We start from the raw sequence: 23,660 nt of genomic DNA on the forward strand, positions 1-23,660 counted from the left end.
ATCCCGACCGGGGTGCCACACTATCTAAACATTAAAAGCATGATTCAATATGCCATTCTTAATTTTAAATTAATTTTATATCTTAAATAACAGTGCTATTCTCCGAAATTTTATAAACACCTCACTTCAGTTCCAAATCTTGTTACTACAATCACCACTTCTTTAAAAAAGCTTAGTTAAAATTATTTTCATCTTGCTGAATTTCATCTGAACCAGAAAAGATCCATTCTTATAAGCAAGTGGAGGAAATGTTGACTCGGTGTAATGTTCGATATATTGTTTTTCAATTCCATTACTTTGTTAAATTTATTTAATTTTATTTTTATTTGATATAAACCTGACATTCAGCACTACTACCATTTGCTGAAATACATTCATTCATTCATTTTCTGAAATTGATAAAGTACTAAGTTGCAGGTGGCCAGAGCCAACCCTTCTCTTCAAGATACATAGCAATAAGCACAATATTCTCAAACTTTCTTAATTTGGTTCAGTGGCAGACAGGAAACAATCCTGAACCACATCTTCAGTCCATTTCAAGGCACCCACATGTACACTGACACTCACATGTGACAAATCACTTCACTTGCCTGTGCTCCAACTGTAAAAAAAGTCATGTAAAGCCCAAACTAAACAGAAGTAAAATAACGAAAGAAAACATTTCTGAAAACACATAAAAATTGATGGTCACCGGGCAGTATGGCATGAACAGGCATAGTAGGAGCCACCTTTGGATGTGGTGCCCATCTTTCACAGGGCTTATTCGTCACATACACACACTCACACACACACACTATCATACACCCACTGAATTTAAAATCTAAAATAAATTACAAAAATGATATCATTCTGCTGATGACTTTTTATTTAGATTTAGAAATTTTTAAAAGAATCAGTTTTAATTATTTAAACTTGGTGCTTTTTTGATTTTTGTTTTGCTTTTTAAAATGTTATTGTAGGGCCAATGTGATGACCCAGACCTTTACCAGTCAATGTATGGGACTATTACCTAATCATTCTTAACACATGAACACCTTAATATACAGTATTTTCGCTTTCACAGAACACATAAATGAATGTGTAAGACTAAAAATGAGGATGATACTTTCCACAATAAAAGATATATTTAAAGAAAAACCTTAACTGATTTAAGAGGATTGCTGACAACAAAGCAAGAAGTTGTGTATCAAGAAGTTAAGTTGTCACTATTTGACTGCATTCGCTTGCTTTAACATTCAGACTGTGCTATAACTCCTCCACTCAGCAAAATGTTTTGAAAAGAAACTGCTTTTATTTATAGGCTCCTGTTATTAGGTTTTCAAATGCCACCTACATTTGTACCACACACTGGAGGCTGCAAAAGCATTTCTTTTTAGGGCAGAAGATACAGAATGTTAAAACAAATTTCTCTAATGTAGCACTTCAGATGACGGTGCTTTTTTCTTTGTGAGCATTTCACACAATTGTACATTCTGTAAGTAAATCCAGCTTGTTATGTTGATGGCTATAATGATACAGACCACTGACATGTGTTGCATATGACTGCAATCTACAGTACACTTAGTGTACATCAACAGTACTTAGAAGCTTTTCCAAGTCTTTTGTAACAATATCAAGAAGTTTTGTAGTTTTTTTTTTATAATTTTTGGCAGATCCAAATATTTCACACATTGCCTGCAGATGTAACTGTTACTATGTGTAAAAAAAGTATAATCAACTCACAAGAATCTGGACAGTGAGAAGGCCTTCTCCAGCATCTCGAGCATCTATAGTGAACTCTACTGGCAAGCTGGCCGGAACACCTGAAGCATTAAGGCCAGGTCCACTGGCACGGACTTTGCTGGCATCATGAGTGGGCAAAACCTTGATTTTGAATGGGCTGAAATAGTAAAAGTAATGACGTTTTTGCATAAATGTATACATATGTATGTTACAAATGAACTGTAAATAAAAAAATTACATTAGGAACACACTTTTTTAAATAGCTTGTGTTTAGGGCTTACCTGCGAGGAACCTCCTGATCTGCATATTTTACAGAAATCGTGTAGGGGCCATCCATTGCTGGGGTATAGTTAACTGTATGAGTACCGTCTCCATTATCTTTAATGTCCACTGGTTCTGCCACTCCTATATAAAGAAATTTTTTTAGATCTCTAAAAAGCTTAGGGCACTTCAAAAAAAATCTTTAATGAAAGTTTTCTTCAGTTATAATATTGGAAGTGTTTTGGTGAATATAAAGCTTTTAGCAGCAGTTCAGTTTATCACTCTTGCCAAAACAAGACTTTACATACAGATAGAAGCCAACATAGATATAAAATAAGGACTATTGCAAAGTAAATAATTCCTTTCATTGAAAATTGGCCAATTTTTAATTTGAATATTTAAGATATGTTTCACTGGTTCTTTCAGATTGCATTCAACATCTCTAAAGTAATCACCAACTATGTTTAAGAGAACAGTACATGTCTAGTGTTGTTATATGAAAACAGGCTTGGATTTCTACTGTAAGTTCTCCAGAAAAAAGTCTTTTTGTTACGTATGAGGCCAGGTATGCAAGTTGTCATCACTTGCAAATCAACCCAATCTTATAGCTGTAATGTGATTTGCCCTATGATATTACTCTTCTGTTGGTGAGTACAATGGATGGTCTTAGATTATTTCATGCTTCTTATTAATAGTTGATACTGACAGGTGCCTTGAATGATCTGCCTCTGGAACACCTCTCCTAAACTCTTTAAACATTTCTTTCTAGTTGCATACACTTTGATGAAATAACATAACATTAATGGGTGTGAATTTCATCTCCTTTAACATTTTCTGCTCACAAAAACTACATAACAATGCTCTGTGTTTTTCTGCAAGCTTATAACCATGCAGCCATGCTTAGGGCAAGTTTCATCCTAAGAGCTACAATGGCCTGAAAACAAAAAAGTGGAGAAACTCTCACACATGTTGCTATTTATTCACTTTCTACAATGATTTATTGTCTTAAAGGGTAATAGTTATCATAGCCTATCCCAGCACATGGCAGGAACCAGCATTGGACAGGAAGGTTAAAAATGATTTAAGCATGTGCTGCTTCCATTTAGACAGCATCCTATTAGACATACAGATATTCAATGCATTAGGCTTTTTGGGTTTTTATACAGCTACTGTTTTTGCTGCTTTTGGTTTTAAGTACTATGCCATTGCACCCAAAAGAAAAGATGATGATTATGCTGTCTTTACAAGGAAAAATAAATAAGAAATTAAAATCAAAGGTTTAAAAAATACTAATGGTTTCATTGACTCTTGATTACTATAACATTATTTGCACTGAAATGCCATTTTACTGTTATTAACATATGGTGTGTTCATGTATATACACCTACTAACCTGCAGGCCCAAGCAAAAGAACTTCAAGTGGTGCAAGGCCGGCCTTGCTGCTGTCCACAGTGAATGTCTGGGGTATGTGAGCTCGCACACCAGTCCCCAGACCAGGACCTGAACACTTGACTTTGCTGGGATCCACAACCTCCTTGACTGGCACTCTGAATGGACTTCCTGTGGGAAGCAACAGTTAGCTCCCATTAACTCTCCTCTGTATATGGAAAAACGTACTTTCCCAAAATAAACAACATAAGTTTTGTTACCTGGAATGGGGCATCCACCAAAGGTAATGTTGACATCATAGTCTCCTGGTGTAAAGGGGATGTACTCCACACTACAGCTACCATCTTTGTTATCTTTACAAGACATCTTAGCCTCTGAAGGACCCTCAATAGCAAGACCCAGACCTCCAGTACCAGCACCCCTAGAATCATAAATGTTGTCATTAAAAACAAAGCTATCATTTATATATAACCTAAATAGAAATTGCTTCCAAACACCTAACTGTCAGTAAACTGATCATTTGTACCCACATTTGTCTAAATTTGTAATTGCACATACTTACTATTGTGTCTTATGTTTGGCACTGAAATTATGGCCAATTTTGACACTAATTTGCCTCATACTTGTTGCAAATTGGATGGTGGTATATCTCTACCACATGTACAATAGCTAATTCCAGACCACTGCTCTTTATTATGTTCCTGGAACCATTGCAGGACTTTGGTAATCTAGTAGTATGGAGCATTGCCTTCTGAATAAAGCCAGTTTATATATGAGTGTAATAACACCATGAAGGACTACATCTTATTAAAAAATGAACATCAGATATCCTGCACATTTCAAGTGTTGTTCTGCTCATATAATGCAGACTGATGTGCACACAAACACCTTTATATTGATACCTCCAACTGACTTTGTTGACACGAAACTGAATACATTCATTGACTTGTCACGTCAATACTCTCTGTTCTGTTCTAGTGTTCCTTACCTTTATGAAAACTAATCTCCCAAAGTTTCACTGGTAGGAGAGGCTTTTGGTTTGATAGACAGGTAACACATTGTTAATACTGGCTCTATTCAATAAGAACGCGCAAAAAAAGGCGAGCTTCAAAAGGGCGACCTCAATTGAGTGCAGCGAATAAAGGCGTTCGTAGATAATTTAGTTCAAATGGCTCTGGAATATGTGAAGAGCAACAAAGGTGCAGATCTACTCGTATTCGAAGGCTACACATTGCACATAATCTACAGCTTCAAGTGTAACACAACAATGAGTAAGAGCAGAAAACAACGAAATACAGAGAGCTTTAGAATAGTTTGTTAGAAGTTCATGCATTAATTAATTGGATGTTTTAATATTCTTGCTTTCGCCTTTTTATACGTTCAATCATTGCCTTTATCTAATAAATTTTCTGTAATAATTTTGTTATGTTTGCCTTTATTCGCTGCGCCCAATTGAGGTTGCCCTTTTGAAGCTTGCCTTTATTTACGCGCGCCTTTATTCACTGCGCCCAATTAAGGTCGCCCTTTTGAAGCTCGCCTTTATTTACGCGCCCTTATTGACGGATATCGTTAATACTCATCGGTTAGTTGACTCATTGAAATCTGCCTCAAAGTCTGCACAGATTGTGCCACACTCCTTACCCATTTCATCAGTAGTGTGTTGGAGCTAACAGGAGGCCATCGGCATCGGTGTTAGCCTATTCTCATTACATCTGTGTGATGATACCCCATCAGGGCTACTTTTTCCCACAAAATCTGTTGGCATGCCTAATGCCAACTACCACAAAGTATTAAAAGGCACTTAAGTTGTTATTTTAATGTATTCTCCTCTGTTGATATTTCTCTACCTGTTTTAAACAGAAGTTTTGCATATTAAATATTGTTACTAACCAAGTGATTAAAATTACCAAGGATGGCCAAGTGGATCTAATATACAAGTGGAGAGTCAAGCTAAAGTTAGAAAATGGGATTTATTAGAAAATGGAATGAACCTTAACACAATTGATAATGTCATTTCTCAGTGTAGTCTCCATCCTTCTCAATGCACTTGTGCCACCTGCCTGGATTCCAGCAGAATAAAAAGTATTGACTCATCCTCAAAACCACTTGTGCACCCAAGTTATTGTGGAACAGTACAGGCCAAGTGGTACTACAGTCACTAGTGCAAGTTTCTGTGACCTTCTGGAGACCAATGTGAAGCCTGTTACGATCCAAGCGGCGGGGACTACTCTCTCAAGGGGTCTTTTGCTGCAAGACAATGCCTGCCCAACCACACACTGCTAAAAACAACAAGGCCTGTCTGGAGAAACTGAAGTTTGAGGTATTGCCACATCCTCCTTATTCACCAGATTTGACACTGTGTGATTTTCACCTTTTTTGGGTGGTCATCATATTAAAGGCTGATGACAACGTGAAGAAAGCGATGCATGAGTGGTTGCGAGGGCAAAACAAAATGTTTTATTCTGCTGGAAAGTAGGTGGGGCAAGTGCATTGAGAAGGGTGAAGACTACATTGAGAAATGACACTATCAATTGTGTTAAGGTTCATTCCATTTTCTAATAAATCCCATTATCTAACTTTAGCTTGACTCCCCCCTCGTAGTAATCAGTGTATAGCTATTATTATGTTCTCAATTTTTTCTGACTGCATTTATTATTAAACACACTTTTGACAAGAATTCATTATTTTATACACATTGTCATAGTGTCAATCACTGTCATTGAATAGTGTTCTACAGAAATATGATATACAAGGTTTCTTTATATGGCTTATATTTTAATATGTTGCACTATACAATTACTTGCTATGTAATACTTAGTTACAGGGATGCATTTTAAACAGGAGGCTGCTTACCTTGTTTCAACAGTGAAGCGATTGGACTTATTGACCAGTCCTCCTTCTAGCCCAGGTCCATAAGCTCTGACACGTGTGGGGTCACAGCCCTCAGTGACGCCTACTCGGAAAGGACTCTTGGGAACTGTCACATCATCATATAGTACTTCAATAAGATGAATACCTGCAATTGAATGTTAACAAGTCTATTTGCAATGGCAAAGTCTGCATTAAATTATTACTTAACATTTTATTGTTTTATTAAACATGTGAAATGCGTTTCAAAGCAGATATAAGCCATTTCGCTAATTAATACATACAAAACTTAGCAATCATATTTAATTCTTATATGATGTGGCATTCATGGAATCTAAATGTTGTATTTTCCTTTTTGAACTGTAGGAGTATGTTAATTATTTGAAAGGAAAATACTTAAATATTCCTAAACACATTTTTCTCCCATATTACAATTATAATTATATTAATGTAAGTACAAATGTATATACATTGCAGGTCCAGTTGTACAATATTACATGATGTACAACAGATCAATGAATTAATATGTTAAATATACTCTCCTATTAAACTAGAATGTGACACCACATTATTTTTTATAAATTAATTTTATTCATATTAATGATAAAATTATATTATGTGCTTTTACTAAGCGTAAACTTTTAAGACGAATGTGCTATACAAATAATTGCAAAGATATTACGAAAAAAATAAAAACACAACATAAACACAAAACAGAACGTTGAAAAATAAGCAGAGCAACAACATGTAATTTGTCTGCATATTTATACAGTTAATAAAATGATAGTCAGAGGTCAAGCTTTTACTTATATTTCTCTGAAGCTATGGAGCAATCTGCCTGCTTATATAAGAGATGCCCCTTTCAGTCTCAGCTTTTCAGCTGAGGACCCATTAGTTTAGTCTAGCGTTCACTGATTAGAGATGCTCATTAACCATGCTTATTGCTTGTTTGTTAGATATTTATACAAAAAAATATAAGTACTATAATAGTGACAGACCATTACTAACTCTTCTTGATTGTGTTTCTCTTCTCTGTATACTGCTGTGGCACATAGTGCCACTGCTCCTACACCAAGCTGTTTTACTGCCTGGGAAAGTCACCAGAGATACTGGGAGCCTTGGAAGCAACGGATGGAAACACTCAGTCATCTTATTAGACTGCTAAGTTGGAACTTCTATAATATTGTAAAATATCGAGGAGGAGGTGGGCAGCCAGATGGTCTTGGTCTCCAGGGGCCTCATGTATAACGCCGTGCGTAGAACTCGCACTATAACATGGCGTAAGCACAAAAGCTGAAATGTGCTTACGCACAGAAAAATCCAGATGCAGGAATCTGTGCGTACTCCAACTTCCACGTTCTTCCGTTACATAAATCCCGATCAGCGTGAAAACTAACGCTCATGCACGCGCATTATGTAACGCCCCAAATCTTCCCAGAATTACGCCTATTTGAATATGCAAATCAATATAAATCGCCCTTAAGCGCAGCCTTCTGTGAAAAGACAATGGGAAAAGCACGGGGAAAATATAAGAATTTCAGCGAATACCAAGTGGAGGCAAAGGAAAAACATACTATTTGTTCAAATAAACCGTGGTATAATCAACAAAATGAAGTTGATCGAGTGACATAGCGTGTTGGAGAAACTTGAAAGCTCACATTCACAAAATCGCACAGTGCCGGAAATAAAAAGAAGTCACATATCAAAGTTGCCGTGAAAAGAAGAGTTGTAAGCCCACTGTCTGAGTGTCATATGAAAGTTTATTAGGGTACAGAGAAAAAAGGCACACTGTGGGGAAAAAGCACGAAATGTCAACTTCAATCTCGACATTTCCACTTTAATCACGTAGTTTATTTTGTCATTTAGTAGAACATTATAAACTTCATCTTAAAATCGTTTAATTAACAAGTTTCTCAAATCACATCGTAATTAAAGTAGCACGTTAAATGCTTTGTTTTGTATTTGATCTTCTACTCGTATGTGCTCTATGTGTGTGAATCACTACTTGCTTCTTAAACTGGCTCTCTTCCTCCAACTGGACACAGAATCAATTACATTCGTGATATTACAGCTCTCTGAATAACTAAAATACTGAGATGTATATGTGATGTAATTTTCATGATGATAGGAGTTAAAGCACGTTATTAAACATGGGTTTCACTTCGATGAAATAATTTATTGTCGAAATTTGTCGCTGCGTTTTTAGCTGTGTTGTTATTTTCTCTTTCTGTTTTATATTCAATATATTTTGGCGTGGCCGCCCAAGAGTCCTTGCTTTTCTTTCCCCAAGTAACCGATCGCCATACAATCAGCTCTGTAATAGACGTTAAGCCATCTGTAAGCTTAGCGCCAATTCTTCAAAACGTTTAAAGAACATTGAAATATCTTCGTAGTACATGTTTAATTATTCTATCCTTCACGACACTCCCAGTGAAGAATATAGATTATTTAAATGAAGTTAAAGTTTTATGTGTATAATTTAACAAACATATTTTGCTGCATTTCACCTTAAAAATGATTTCGTCATCATATGTAAATACGCATTATAACGTGGCTCAGGTTGTGAGATATTATAACTGTAGTGCAAGTTTACAGTGGGGTGATTGTACTTATAAGTACAAACCGTTCTACAAGGAGCAATTGATTGAGTGAATTTAAAGTTCTTGGGATTAAACTGTTTCTGAACCGCGAGGTCTGTACAGGAAAGGCTTTAAAACGTTTTGCAGTGGCTGAGACAGCGTGTCCTTAAAGCTGTATACCGATAATTCTCTTTCCGATCAGCTGCTGCTGTGATTCACACTCAGATACAGTGATATAAATACTCCGAGTGGTGCAGTGAAAGAAATATGGAAAAAGATGATCTGCTGTGGCAACTCCTAACGGGAGGAGCTGAAAGAAGAAGAAGAAGAAGAAGAAGAAGAAGTGAGAGCAGTTATGGTATTTGGAATACTATGGCTGTTCCCTGGACCATTATATTGTTACAGAGTTAATTACAATCAGATGCATTACACTAATAAACAATATGCGGTTAGTTTCTGTGTATTTATAAAGCCGCGTCATGAAAATAATGAGTAATCACACAGGAACAGTAGCATTGCTTTGACGCTGGGTGCCGCCAGTTTGCAAAACCGAGCGGAGAACTTGCGTACGACAAGGCATGAGGTACCGTGGAAAAGTGCGTGGCTTTACGCCAAGTGTAGGTTTTATACATCGCGATTTGAACGTGGAAAAGTTCTTACGCAACATTTCTGTGCGTACGCACCGTTTATACATGAGGCCCCAGGACTGTGACTATGTCTGACTTTTTTGTCTTGTCTATTAAGGCTGACCATAGACCCTAAAGCAATGATGCTGAGTAGACTTTTTGTTTTCCACTCCACCATTGTAAACAGGCCTTATTTCAACAATAATATTACAGGGCATATATTGTTAGGATCATTGCACATCTTTCAATTAGAAACAGGTTTGCTTAAACGATGTGTTTAATTAATCTTTATCTTTATGTATGTGTGCTTTGTAATTTGTAATTTATTAAATTTGTAATTGTATTTTGCCTGGAAACTTGTTACTGAGCTCTGAGACTACACTCAGTGAATAGTACTACAGTAATCCCTCCTCGATCATGGGGGTTGCGTTCCAGAACCCCCCGCGATAGGTGAAAATCCGCGAAGTAGAAACCATATGTTTGTGTGGTTATTTTTATATATTTCAAGCCCTTAGAAACTCTCCCACACTGTTTATAAATATTCTCCGCACAGTTATACAGTAAACTCTCGTTTATAGTGGTTAATCCGCTGCAGACAGATAAATTAATTTCCACGAAGTAGTATTCTTTATTTATAAATCTAATATTTTCGCAGTTAGAGCATAGAAAACCTGTTTACGATGTTTTTTAACATTATTAGAGCCATCTAGACATGAAATAACACCCTTTAGTCAAAAGTTTAAACTGTGCTCCATGACAAGACAGAGATGACAGTTCTTTCTCACAATTAAAAGAATGCAAACATATCTTCTTCTTCAAAGGAGTGCCGTCAGGAGCAGAGAATGTCAGAGAGAGAGAGAAAAGTAAACAATCAAAAATCAATAGGGCTGTTGGGCGTTTAAGTATACGAAGCACCCGCGATAAAGCGGTCGCAATGAAGGGATCAATTTGAAGTAGTCTTTCAGCATTTTTTACAGGAGCATCCGCATCTTCTAAGCAAACAGCCTCTGTGCAAACAGCCCCTCTGCTCACACCCCCTCCGTCAGGAGCAGAGAATGTCAGAGAGAGTGAGAGAGGCACAGAAAAGCAAACAATCAAAAATCAATAAAGGTTGTTAGAGCTTTGAAGTGTGCGAAGCACCATGCGGGAAGCATATTGTATATCATTGAGGAGTTTTATTTAATACGTGCTCTAATTGGGTAGCCTCTCAGCCATTTGCCAATAGCGTCCCTTGTATGAAATCAACTAGGCAAACAAACTGAGGAAGCATGTACCATAAATTAAAAGACCCATTGTCCGCAGAAATCCGCGAACCAGCGAAAAATCCGTGATATATATTTAGATATGCTTACACTTAAAATCCACGATGGAGTGAAGCCGCAAAAGTCGAAGCGCGATATAGCGAGGGATCACTGTATACAAAAATAAACTGAAAATTGAATTGAAAAGTCCAAACTATCCCTTGTCATCTGAAAAGGATCATTCTTTAGGCAAATTGTTTTATTTAGATGAACATGTACGTAAATGTAATATCAAATATATTACAATATATATGACACAAATAAAAACGTTTTAATTTTATATTTTTCTCTTGTCTGCTACATTCATACAATGTTGTCCTTTAAGTCTAAATTCTACATTGTAATAATGTTATGTTGCTTTTCCAGAACCCACAGCATATGTGTTCCAGTGCACTATGTCAAGTGAAATTATTAGTCAGAGATACTTTTAAATGTCTTAAAATTAGGCTGAATCATTTAAAGATATCTCTAAAAATATTCTTTAAATCATGGGTGATGACATAGATAGCAGAACAGCTCAATGGATTCATCATCTTGGGTCCTGGTAGTTAGCATTGTGGGGTTTATTCAGTCTCTCCCTGGCTATGTGGGTTTTCCAGTCTTCCTCCTACTTTTCTCAAAGGCATGAATGTTAGGTTTATTGGCTGTGTGTTTGTGTCAGTGTTTCCCCCATGGCTGTTTCCTGCCTTTCACCCAGTGCTGCATTGTCTGTATAAAGCATGTGATTGATCTGTTGCATCAAATTCAGGTTTATTTTAATCCCACACACCATGCTGCTCATGTCATGTAAATAGCAGCTCTACCCTTGTATAAAGCGCTGTTTTTTATGTGTATCCTTTCAGTATGCACTTTTTATTTTCTGTGTGTTTTAAGAAAGGCAGCAATTTTAAGTGTGCTGAGGTGACTTTGTAAATTATTTTAGGACCAGGGGGCCTTGTCCATAGTCAATGCCCCCGGCCTGCGCTATGCGCCGGCCACTTCACATTTGTGCCACTTGCTTATGTAAATTTCACTTTCACCAAACAACAGATCTTTTAATTCTCGCGAATAAGCCTCTTCATTGAGAAGAAGCACTACTTTTCTCTGATGGCAACACGAATTAGATGATATAAAAGTCTCTGACTCAAAGTTTAAATCCAACAATATATTCAATCTCTTCTTGCTGTTCTGTTATTTCACCGAGTAATAATTTCTGTTTGTTTGCGCTAATGTGATCTTTACTATCATTTTTTTGAGATTTTCAAATTTTAGTACTTTCATTATCTCTAACCTCCTCTGCATGTGTATTGCACCAACCTTTTGAATTCTTTACAATGTTCTACTTTGTCATCTACTCCTTGTCTTTTATTTTCGGCCCTGGGTGTGGTTAAATCCCTTGGCACAAAGTCTCGTCTCACGGGATATGAAAGAATCTCTCTGAAAAAGTCATGTCTCATGCCAGACTGAAAAGTCTTGTCTTGTCCCAGGTTTTTTTATTATAACAGAGAGATAGTGTTAAATTCCTGTAGATTATAACATGCCTTTCACTGACAAACAGGAATAAAAAGCTGCTAAACTAATTTATCATTTACAGACTTCTTTACAGTATCAGCAAATGATTTCAAGATATTTGTACAGTTCTTAAAATCTTATTATTTTGATTTGCAGATATATTTTTTAAAGATATCTGTAAATGATTTACAGATATCTTATTAATATTTCAAGATGTCTTCAAAGCCACTTAAGAAAATGTCCAAGTATCAATTTGGCTTGCCACAGTCCACTAGTGAGTGCACTAGTGATATTAAAGTAATCTAAGTGAATAAAAATGGCATGAGGATCAGGTTAACCTTATGTGTAATCACAAATTCATTGTACCATTGTGGAAAGCATTGCTAAGCTGTATATGAAGGAAGCCAGGAAGTTTCACAGGTGGCTTCTGGAAATTTTAGGGGAAAGAAAGGTAATTGAAACTAAACAAGTGATTCCTGGATAAATCTGGTTCTAGGCTGGAAGAAAATGTCAGCATTTAAGATCTTTGCAAGCAAGTGTCTAAAAATGCTGCAGTAAAAACCACGAAGGCTGTAGATTAAGTGCTCTCAGCATACTCAGCAAGATGTTTAAAAAGCCAGAGCTGCAGCTGTGGAAACACATTTGTAAGTGATTTTTTTTATGTCACTCTGGAAAACAATGTCAGTTAACTAAAATGCATTTTGTAATACCCCACAAGTGAAATGAATTACTATTTGCACTGACCCAATTTCTTCTATGTCAATGAAAACCACAATTAATATCAAAGCATATTCACAGCTGATGCCAGGCTAAGCTTGGCTGTGCAGCTGTTGGGACCCTGACAGCTGCTTATATGCTGTGCCTCCCAACTGTGGGGAATAATGCAAATCAAAACGGCACAAATTAAGAAATAACATCTCTTTATAAGTGTGTCTTTAATAATTAATGACAAGATTACAGCAAAGAGACAGTACAGAAACTGTGCTCTTCATAAAGTTAACTCATTTCATTAGACCTTGTATTTTAACTATTCAGTGCAACATTTTTAATAAGCTCCTTATGGAAAAAGTTACCATGCTACTAGTCCAAACATGTATATTTGCATAGAAACAATTTCTTTTTGATATAATTTATTTGAGAAATTGAGAGATTTAAAACATGTAATCTAAATATATTATGGAATAGAGCCCAAATGAAATAAAAATAAAAGAAAATTGTCATTAATGGTCACTCTGGAGCAGGCTCAATGTTTAAAATGGGGTCATAGTTAAGCCACCCTGCTCTTGTTTCTAGATAAGTCCTTTCTTTATTGGTCACTGTCATGGATAAATGACGGAGACCAGGTGTTAGCCTTTTGCTAAAAGACCTAAAGCCAAAATGTCAGCACATCAAAAAAAGCACAAGCACATTTCTTAAATGGGCAGGCATTTAAGTTGTGCAGTTTCCAGATATTTGGGCTTTTTGTTGCTTTTATTATATGAGGCAGCAGTAGGCATGCATTGCTGACATAGCAGCGTCTGGCTGTTTGGAGCCAAAAATTTGGATCATCATGTGATGGTAACTTTATATTGTATCAAACATTTTGTTTAAATATCACCCTTGTAAAAATACCCTCTTTGACAACTTGAACTCTTTAAATTCTGCAGTTTGGCAACTCCAAATGAAATTTCCTAAATAGGTAATTATATTTTATTAATTAGATTGACAGATAATTCATACACAATGTATTTTCTGAGGATAAGAAATGCCAAATAAAGGTGTTTACTGAAATTTGAATATTTCATTATATGTGGGTAAATATACAGTAAATGAAACTGATTGGCTGAGTTCAAATGATAAAATTGTCAGAAAGAAGTACACAGAAAGAATAGCTAACAATGTAGCTGTTTGAAAAAAAATATTGAGACGAAAATTTAAAAAATAATTTACAAAAGGTATTCCTTACACTAATTTAATATTTTATATGCTGTATCCATATTTATATACCAATCTCATTTCCACAGAGCAGTTGTTCTCTGTTTTTTTATATATATAATTGTTGACTCTTACCATCCTCAAAAGCAGTATATTCTACTCGGTATGTTCCATCTCCTTTGTCCTGGATGTAGGCTTCTGTTTTGGCACCTGATGGATTAACAATTCTTGCTTTCACATGGTTGCCTCCCGTTTTTGTCAGTGTTCGAGCATCAACTGTGAATTCTGTGGTAACTTCTCGAAGAACTCCTGCAATGTCATAATGTAGGATATAATATATTAGAATTTTTTTTTTCTTCACAATGTAATAATACTGAATAAAACTGGAAATGAATGGGAAGCTGGAATATTATTCTTCAAACTCTACATATCCTTTAATAACTTTTGTAATAAAAGAAGCCAAAATCTCACATACAGATTTGTAAAAGGGCTCAGTGTCATTTTGATACAAAGACACAAGATGATGTCACTATCCCCACAGGCATGAGCTAAGGGTGATCAGAAGACCTACCACTCTGTCTATGCACTCTGGAGATGAATATCATACATGTTATTACAGACTCACTTTGCAGTTAGGAAGAGATTGCAAACAGAGTTGGTTGAAACCCAGGGCAGTACCTTTAATATTCACTAACAAGTAATATGTAACCATGTCATTATTCATTATTGTCACCATCATCATTTCCACTCCACTTATTTAGATGCTAATCTTTCCTCACCAACGCATTTCCAAGCTGTCATTGCCTCTAATATGCCTGATCTTTAAAACTCTTGTCTGTTGCACAGCTGGACTTGCATGTTAGCCTAATCATTCATATTTGGGGTGGTGAGCTCATACGGCAGCTCTGCATGGCTCTTTTGGACTGAGTCCAACTGAGCAACATGGGTCAACCAACTAACCAGTACTTGCCAGGGAACTACACACTCCATTGAGTCCCTTTTCCAGGTGAGGTTCTCTTCTGCTTATATGAGACTATCATAAGGACCCTTAATGGACTATTCTTTATATTCTCTCTCCCCTCTCCTTAGACCGATTTATCAAAGATAACGTATTAATAGCTCACATCCCTAGAGAACATGATTAATGGAGCCACTCCCACATGCCAAAATCTTATTTCTAGGAATGAATGTTATAATTATAATGTGTTAAATCTTATTAACTTCCAATGAAATACTAAACCATAACAAATTATAAACGTAAAACAAGAAAGAGAAGAACTATTAAACAAATATTGTTACTTCTACTTGCACTTCTACTTCTGAAGATTTCAAGAAGCATTTAGTTATGAAGCTTAAGTAAAAAGTAATGCCTTCATCTCAATTACTTGTGACTGAAAAGAAATATTCTGATGAATGAAATGTATCATTTTTGTAGTTTGGTAGTTTATTCTCTGTGTTTACTATAATGCATAATCATTACACACCACTAAACACTTTCACTAACAATGAACAAGCTTTAAAGCCATCCGGGAAGACCTCAATTCTTTTATTCTTTGACCATCTTCTCAAGTTCTTCACGAGAGGACTACAGAAAGTTCACAAAGGTTCTCCTGCATTTTTGTAAAAATGAGGAGGTAAATGGTGCCAAATCTGGACTGTAAGATAGATGTAGTAGGATGATGAAATTCAACTTTTTAACTACTATAGTTGTCGAGGAAGTATGTGGCCAAGCACTTATTATATTATCTTAAACTAGTTCTTGTGGTGACAAGCCCTTTCAAACTGTAGTTTCAAAGTTTTGATTTTTTCAGTGTATTCTTCTGAGTCGACTGTGGTCCGAATGCTCAGCTAAATATGTATGAATAACCCAGTCTGTTATCAATAAAAATTATCCCCATAAATTTTCTGGCAGATAACTTTGCTTTTAAATTTGTTTTCATTGCAGGTTAATTTAAATTCAATAGATTATTTTAAAAGTTAAATAATCCAGGAACGCCTTTTAAGTAAAATGTTTGGCACATATTTCCATTTTTCATTCAGGGTGTTAGCAAAAATGTTACAATCTACCACATGCCTAAGATTAAGGCATTATTTTTCATTGATCCCCTGAATTATGAATTATGAAATGTAATAATATTAATATATTAAACAACAGCTGCTACCTGACAGACATTTATTAGTTTGTACCCACATAACTTTTATTACTACAAGTAGTCCTTGTTCCAACATGCTGAAGTCATAATAATCTGATTTCTTACCCCGTGGCTCCACTCCTGGTCCATATACTTTAATTCCACTGGTATCGACTGCAGGATCCACCTGGACATGTGCGGGAAATTTAGGAACTGCATGTCCCCCATACTTGATTGTGATTGTGTACATGCCATGGAAAGGGGGTATGTAGGTAATAGAATAGGTGCCATCGCTGTTATTTTGGATATGCACTTCAGCCTTCACACCAGAATCTGAGATGATTTCAATGGTCAGTTCTGCCTCACCAGCTTTAGAACAGTCCACTGTGAAGGAGCCAGCCTCATTAACTTTTCCTCTCTCCAACCCTGGTCCACTGGCTGTGACTTTGCTAGGGTCGAACACTGGCTTTATTATGGCTTTGAAAGGTGAGCCTGGGATGTGAGACTCTGCAAACAGGATGTTTATAGAATATTCTCCAGGCTCTGTAGGTAGATAGGAAACAGAGCAGGAACCATCGCCATTGTCCTGACATTCAATTTTGGCCTCACAAGGCCCCTCCACAGTAAGTCCAAGTCCACCTGTACCAGCACCTTTAGTATCAATGGCAAAGGGAGCAGGCTTTCCAACGAGTCCACCTTTTAGGCCTGGGCCATATGCTCGTACCTTGAAAAAGAAACATTCACTTATACAGTATGAACTATATGCATGTGGAAAACTTAGAACATAACATTTCTATTTGGATTACTGTATACATTGTTTAGAATGAAATAATGAACACATTTACTTCAAACTCAATCATACACAAGTTAAAAAATTGTCATTGACACTACATACAGAATCACAATTGGCTAAGTTATCCTTTTCCCAACAACTTAATTTTAAAATGTTGGACTCATACAAAAAAGCAGGAAATTAGTCTTTCGTAATATTTTTACCTTGGAAGGATCAGGAGGCATGACCCCTTCTACGGTGAATGGACTTCCTGGAACAGGATTCCCATCATAGCTGACATCCACTTTGTAGGGGCCTTCTTCTGGAGGCATGTATTTCACAGTGTGCAAATCCTTTGCTGTTTCTTTCTCAACCTTGCATGGAATAGGCCGACGTGATGGAGAAGTGATCTTCACATCTACTTTACCTTGGCCACCAGCCCCACGTGTATTAATGGTAAACTCCTGGTCTTTTCCAACATCCACCTCTATAAAAACACAATGTGGGAAAAAAAAAGCTTAATAACAAAAAAAAAACACTTTTCATTTTTTTAAAAGAAAATGTACTAAATGTGAGCAATATATTGTTACAGTCTCATAATGCTTGTACACTGGATCATTTTAAAGCTTGGGTGATTTCAGTGTGGAGTTTGTATGTTGTCCTTGTGTCCCCATACACCACCAAAACACTTGTGTTTTCCACCTTCAGTATGAAAAAGACAGCCAATCAGGTTGGCTAGTGTTCAAATGTGTCCCAGTATAATGAGATTGTGCCACTACTGGTGCACTCTTTCACACCTGCTGCTGGTGGAATTGTGAAAAAAATGGATGGATGGATTAATTTATTAAATTAAACTTTGAAGCTTCACTAATGTTTTTTTAGGTTTATTACTAAGTCAGACTAGAAATTGTGTTTTTAATCTTCAGAATAATTAAATACGGAAGCTATAGTTCACTTTTAAGAGTTGTTTGGAGAAATGTACCTACTGTACGTGTTTCATGTCAATGAAAATGCTGTATTCACCAGTGAACTTGCTCACTGAATATTTTTCTGGAAATTTGCTTAATCAAACGTTTTTTTTTCTCGCTTCCAATGATGTTTTTTATGGGCATGATGTTCCAGTGCTGTAGCGGGCCATGTGCAGAACTTTCATACATGTCTGCGTTAAGATAATTGGTGAAAAATTCCATTTCCGCATGTGTTTAAAAAAAAAAGTCAAAAACCTGCAGTATTTTCATATGAGAAGTACATTAGCTAACCACAATGAGTATTGCCAACACATACTGTACAGTATATAACACTACACTACACTATAACACTTCTCTTTTGCACAGCTGATTAAACAATATACTGTAAGTTTCTTCCATAATACTAGAATACTGTATATTTTTTCACATATTACGAAAATATGCTGTAAAACTTGGGTTTGTACAAAGTAATATTTTAGTATTGATCATGAAATACTTTGAACACAAAATCCTAATACATCCTAAGTGTAAGAAACAAGCATTAAATTGTTATGATTCTTCAATCCTCAAGTGTTTTTCAGGATTGACTATTAAGTGACTTATTTTTTACAGCTTGGATGAAATACAAAACACATTAAAATTTAAAGCCTAGTTCTTTGAAAGCTCATAAACAACCATAGATAAGAAAAAAAGCAAGCCTTAATATAAATTACTGGGAAATTTAAGGTAAAGAAAATAACTGCAAAGTTGAACAGGAAGCAAACTTACTGTTATTAAGTCCTTGAACTTTGACTTTATTGAGATCAAGAGCTGGGGCCACAGTGATGTTAAATGGACTTTTGGGAACTGGATCTCCACCATATGTAACTGAGATAGTCATGTTGCCCTTTGTAAAAAATACAACATTCAAGAAAACTGTTGAACGACTTATATTGAAGCAATAATTTAAACTATGGTATAAAGACAGCAATGCTCTAAAACAAAAATGTTGTTATGATTCTACTAATGATCAAATGAAAGATCAGTTTAATTTTTTGCTTCACTGTGTTGAATACCTTAACAAATTACTGCACATTAGTTGTGCACTTCATTACTACAATGGGCACTAAACACATACATAATTTAGCCATCTCTGGTCTAGTATTTATTTCTTTGTAAACTGAGGGAATTTAATTCTTTATTTTACTGAAAACTGAATTACACCAGGGTTAAGTAAAGGAGTTATACAAATGTCCATTGCAAATTAGAAACTTACTGATTACTCTAAGCTATGAATGAGAAGGACATAAAAGCATTGTTAAAAAAAACCCAAAACAAACCACTTCTTCTTTCATTCATTTACAAACATGCACACACTTTCATAGCTATGCCTCTGAGTTATGAGTAATGATCCTACCTGCTGCACCGCTGTATACCTGACAGTGTAAGAGTAGTCATGGTTGTCAATAATCTCAAAGTCCTTGACTGCTTCTCCTTTTGCAGATGCAGCAAAATGGACATCCAGTTTGGCCTTACCGGCACCCTTAGTGAAGACAGTAAAATGAGTTGGTTTGCCAACCTCCACACCTACAAAAAATATGGACATTTGTCAGTTTTACCATTTCACCTAACCCAGCAATATGCAGAATGCAGGTGATAAGCCCTTAAATTTTGCACGTTAGTAGGAATACTGGTATGCTTTCTATTGTGTGTTCCAGTATTTCCTAAAATAATCAATATTTGTAAAGCATTTTTCATTATATATTTTATCTCAAGGCACATTTGATCATCATTGAAATGGTCTGGGAAAGCTATATAACTTTGCTTGGATCACATAGTTAATTTGGTGCTTAAACAAGAAAACCACAGCATGTGCATATTTAGGTATGCTGTAGCACCATGTTATGCTATATTACTCCGAGAAACTCTCCTTTATTGTAACTGACTTACTTAATAGTGTACCATATCTAATAAAGAGAGTCCAATGCACAACTTTAATAAATAAAATTCTGCTGTGGAAGTTTGAACTAGTGAGTCCTATGGACTATTACATTGGAAAATCTCATGAATTGGCAATGCTAAATTGGCTGCAGTGTGTGTTTACCCTGTGATGGACTGATGCCCTGCCCAAAGTTTGTTCCTGTGCCCTATGCCAGCTGGGATAAGCTCCAGCATCCAACCGCGACCCTAATTTGGATTAAGCAGGTTAGAAAATGACAATGACTGTCCTTACTTCGGAGAAGGCCCAATATGGGAAACTGAGCAAGTCACTTATCCTGCCTGCTGGAACCGTAAAAGCTAAGCAATAGCATCACAGTACAACTGAACAAGTGCAAAACAAACCTTGGAAAGGTAATCTCTGAAAAGAATCTCCAAGTCTTTTACCATTAATACAATTTTTTTCCATTTATGATATGAAAATGTTTTTACAATATAATAATTTCATACCGGTTTTGCTAAGCCCTGGGCCTTCAGCTTTCACCTTATTGGCGTCATGTGATGGATCAACTTTTATACGGAAGGGGCTGAGAGGAATTTCCTGAATTGAAAGAAAGTAAAACAGTAAGTTACATATAAAGAGTGTAACATCAAAGTTGGTTTGGTTTCTCAGACCTTCCCGACTTTACCTGATCTGCAAAGAGCACCATGATGGTATAACGACCTGCGCCAGGTGGAGTATATTTTACAGTGAACGTGTCATTGTCGTTCTTGATAATGTCAAAATCAATGTCTGCCTCTGCAGGGCCCACCACTCCAGGTGCACACTTAATTCCAATGCTTACATCACCTAAAAACATAACCAGCAGGAAAATTAAAATAAATGTTTGAATCTCTCTTACATTAAATATAGTATGAGGAAACCATAATTATGTTTGTCATAAATGTTCAACTTGACAACCTTGTCCGGCTTCACTGCAGTCCACTGTGAAGTATGTGGGTTCATTGGCTTTTAGACCAGTCTTTTCTACACCAGGGCCATAGACTTTGACATTTTCTGGGTGGCTACCTTCTCCAATGTTGACCTACAAAAGTAAATTTTAAAAAGAACCCCATGTCTATACAATTTTTTTCAAATGTTTCTTGAAATGTAGCAAGTAGTCATAGGCTAGCTGAAAAAGTTTGAGATGCCATTAACTATGTTCTGTACCTGCAGGGAGACTTAGTCCTGGGGGATTTTGGTTTCCATGCCATCATTGCCATGAACTTGCTGCTCTTTCTACTGTTCCCACTCACAGCTAACATATATATGTGTGTCGCATAGTGAATAAGAAATGGAAATTTGTAGAGAACTTTTTCCAAATGTTCCTCAGCAAGAGAGAAGTGTGTACAATTAAACATGTTTATGGGCCAGTTATAGTATATTCACGTCAATATCCTTCACTTCTTGGTGGTGAAGCTCTTTAAAGCTGTTGACTGCTCACTATGAGTATTTTATGTTCCATGTGCCAACTATAACTAGATAGATAGATACATTTTTATTATGAGTTTTGTTAAATAATAAAGATCATTTATTTATTATATTAAAATATCACGGCCTAATTTTAAATCAGGAACAGATTTACCTATTGTCACTGTGGCAGTCAATGTGTTAATGTGAGCAGTTGGTTAATTCTAATCCTCATAATTCTTAACAGCAACAATAAAGTTAATCCAGCAAAATAAATTTGTCTCATTTACTTAAAGACAATGGTTTAGATTAAGAGTAAGTACTATTAAGGTAAACATCAAAGGCTGTGGGAATCTGTAAAAAACTACTTAGTTATCTAGTTGATGAGAAAAGTTTGATCCACATAAGTTTGATGGACTGAATAATCTTTTCTTATTTATAAAACTGTTCTTACATCAAACTTGATGACACAAAGAGTGATTCTTGGAAAATGCAATTTTGTTACGTTCTTGTTTTACATGTCCTAATAAGAGCAGCAATAAAGAATAATCCATTCCATACCTATGCTTTTTAAATTGAAATTTCTCTTACTCTGAATGGACTTTTTGGAATGTTCACTCCACCCCAGGTAATGATGATAGTGTGCTTTATTGGCTTGGTGGGCACATAAACACAGAAGAAGGTATTATCTCCATTATCCTTGATCTCGATGTCGATAGGGAATCCTTCTGCATCCTGAATGAAAATCAGAACTGTGTAAATATTTGGGTAGATTTCTGTTTGGTTTATTATAAAACTAAATAAAGTGTCTGAGTACAGTACCTGTGCATAGATCTTAAGTTCCGCTTTGCCTGCCCCACGGGCATCAATAGTAAATTCAGCTGGTTTGTTTACGATGCAACCTGTCGGCTCCAGTCCTGGACCAAAAGCTTTAACCTGAAAAAATATACATATATAAATTTGTATATATGTATTATATAAATGATACAAATGTTGCTAAACCCTTATCAGTTCATTTAACAGATAGGAAAATGTGGCATCAAGCTTTAATGCATGCTGACTTGGCATTCTCAAACTGTCCCACCATTTCATATTAGAACTACAACTGATGTTCTTAGGAAGTATTTGATACACTTGTGATTTCTGTATATTTTACTCTTATGAAGTAAACAAGATAGTTTCTTATAGCTTTCCTTTCCAGTTGTGTAGAGCCTTCATTGGATCTGTTTATCAATTGCCTCTGCATGTACCAGGCCACTGACCCATCGTGTTTTCTCTGTCATCAGCATACTTAAACCACCTATTCGCTGTCTATCAACATACACTACAAGTGTCATGGAACGTGACATTTAAACTTTTATGTTAGAAGGTCCTAGAATAAACAGAATTATAAAATATAACAAGGAAATATACATTACAAGATCATAAGATCTGTAAGATAACAGGGTTGTTGAACGAATCATCAATATCAAATCACTAAGGTGAATCTGCAAGGATATAATTATGACAACATAAAGGAAATTAAACAATACTAAACAAATGTACATATTAATGGCATACCTTCTCAGGGAAGACATTATTGACAGCAGGTAATATGTGAGCCATGAATGGACTGTCTTTGATATCTTCATCATCACAGATGACATGAACAGCATAGTCCCCAGGTTCAGTTGGCCAATAGCGTACATCACAAGAGCCATCACCTTTGTCATCACATTCAATTTTAGCTTGAGATGGGCCTTCAATGGAAAAGCCTATGAAAGGGAAGTAAGACAGCAATCTTAACAAGGCCATAAAAGATTTAATTAAAAAGAGACAAAGAAGTGTGATCAAAGCAATTAATTTATGCTGCATCCTCTTATTAATGCATATGAAAATGAGTATCTGACAATTCTTTGCTGTGCTGTGACAGCATGTATGTTATTATCAGCAGACAGTAGTACTGTAAAAACCATCAAATCGCAAGTCACTATGTTTGAAAAAAGCTTAAAGAATTAATCAACTGTGTTGGGCTAAATGGCTTGTGCTCATCAGGTCTTTTCTTGTTTAAGCATGTGGTCATATCAGATATGATTAATAACCGGGGAAAGTAAATGAAGGCCATTACCTGTGAATAAACTACAGAACTGAATCATCTAAGCACAAAACTGAAAGGTCTAGGCACAAGAATATTTGCTAAAATGAAAACAGACATTATTTATTTAATTTAAATTGCTCTCCAGAAAAATGAAACTGTGATTTCCACTTAGACCAAAGAATACCTAGTTTTA

The 23,660-nt window shown here is 35.9% G+C and overlaps 1 protein-coding gene across 4 annotated transcripts in view; it reads right to left on the reverse strand.

Moving 5' to 3' along the window:
- The window catches only part of flncb (filamin C, gamma b (actin binding protein 280)), a 149,435-nt gene that overhangs the window by 40,515 nt on the left and 85,260 nt on the right, over positions 1 to 23,660 (reverse strand). For all 4 annotated transcript variants that reach the window (XM_039761213.1, XM_039761215.1, XM_039761214.1 and 1 more), the window contains 16 exons: positions 22,951 to 23,144; positions 22,213 to 22,326; positions 21,982 to 22,125; positions 20,902 to 21,025; positions 20,630 to 20,790; positions 20,451 to 20,541; positions 19,420 to 19,589; positions 18,792 to 18,909; positions 17,280 to 17,542; positions 16,410 to 17,007; positions 14,287 to 14,460; positions 6,226 to 6,388; positions 3,633 to 3,793; positions 3,376 to 3,543; positions 2,004 to 2,127; positions 1,723 to 1,879 (listed from right to left, as the gene is read on the reverse strand). In XM_039761213.1, coding sequence (XP_039617147.1) covers positions 1,723 to 1,879; positions 2,004 to 2,127; positions 3,376 to 3,543; positions 3,633 to 3,793; positions 6,226 to 6,388; positions 14,287 to 14,460; positions 16,410 to 17,007; positions 17,280 to 17,542; positions 18,792 to 18,909; positions 19,420 to 19,589; positions 20,451 to 20,541; positions 20,630 to 20,790; positions 20,902 to 21,025; positions 21,982 to 22,125; positions 22,213 to 22,326; positions 22,951 to 23,144 — 2,924 coding nt within the window. The remainder of the gene's footprint in view (positions 1 to 1,722; positions 1,880 to 2,003; positions 2,128 to 3,375; positions 3,544 to 3,632; positions 3,794 to 6,225; positions 6,389 to 14,286; positions 14,461 to 16,409; positions 17,008 to 17,279; positions 17,543 to 18,791; positions 18,910 to 19,419; positions 19,590 to 20,450; positions 20,542 to 20,629; positions 20,791 to 20,901; positions 21,026 to 21,981; positions 22,126 to 22,212; positions 22,327 to 22,950; positions 23,145 to 23,660) is intronic.

This window comes from Polypterus senegalus, chromosome 8 (assembly GCF_016835505.1).
Source record: "Polypterus senegalus isolate Bchr_013 chromosome 8, ASM1683550v1, whole genome shotgun sequence".
NCBI classification, from domain to species: Eukaryota; Metazoa; Chordata; class Cladistia; order Polypteriformes; family Polypteridae; genus Polypterus; species Polypterus senegalus.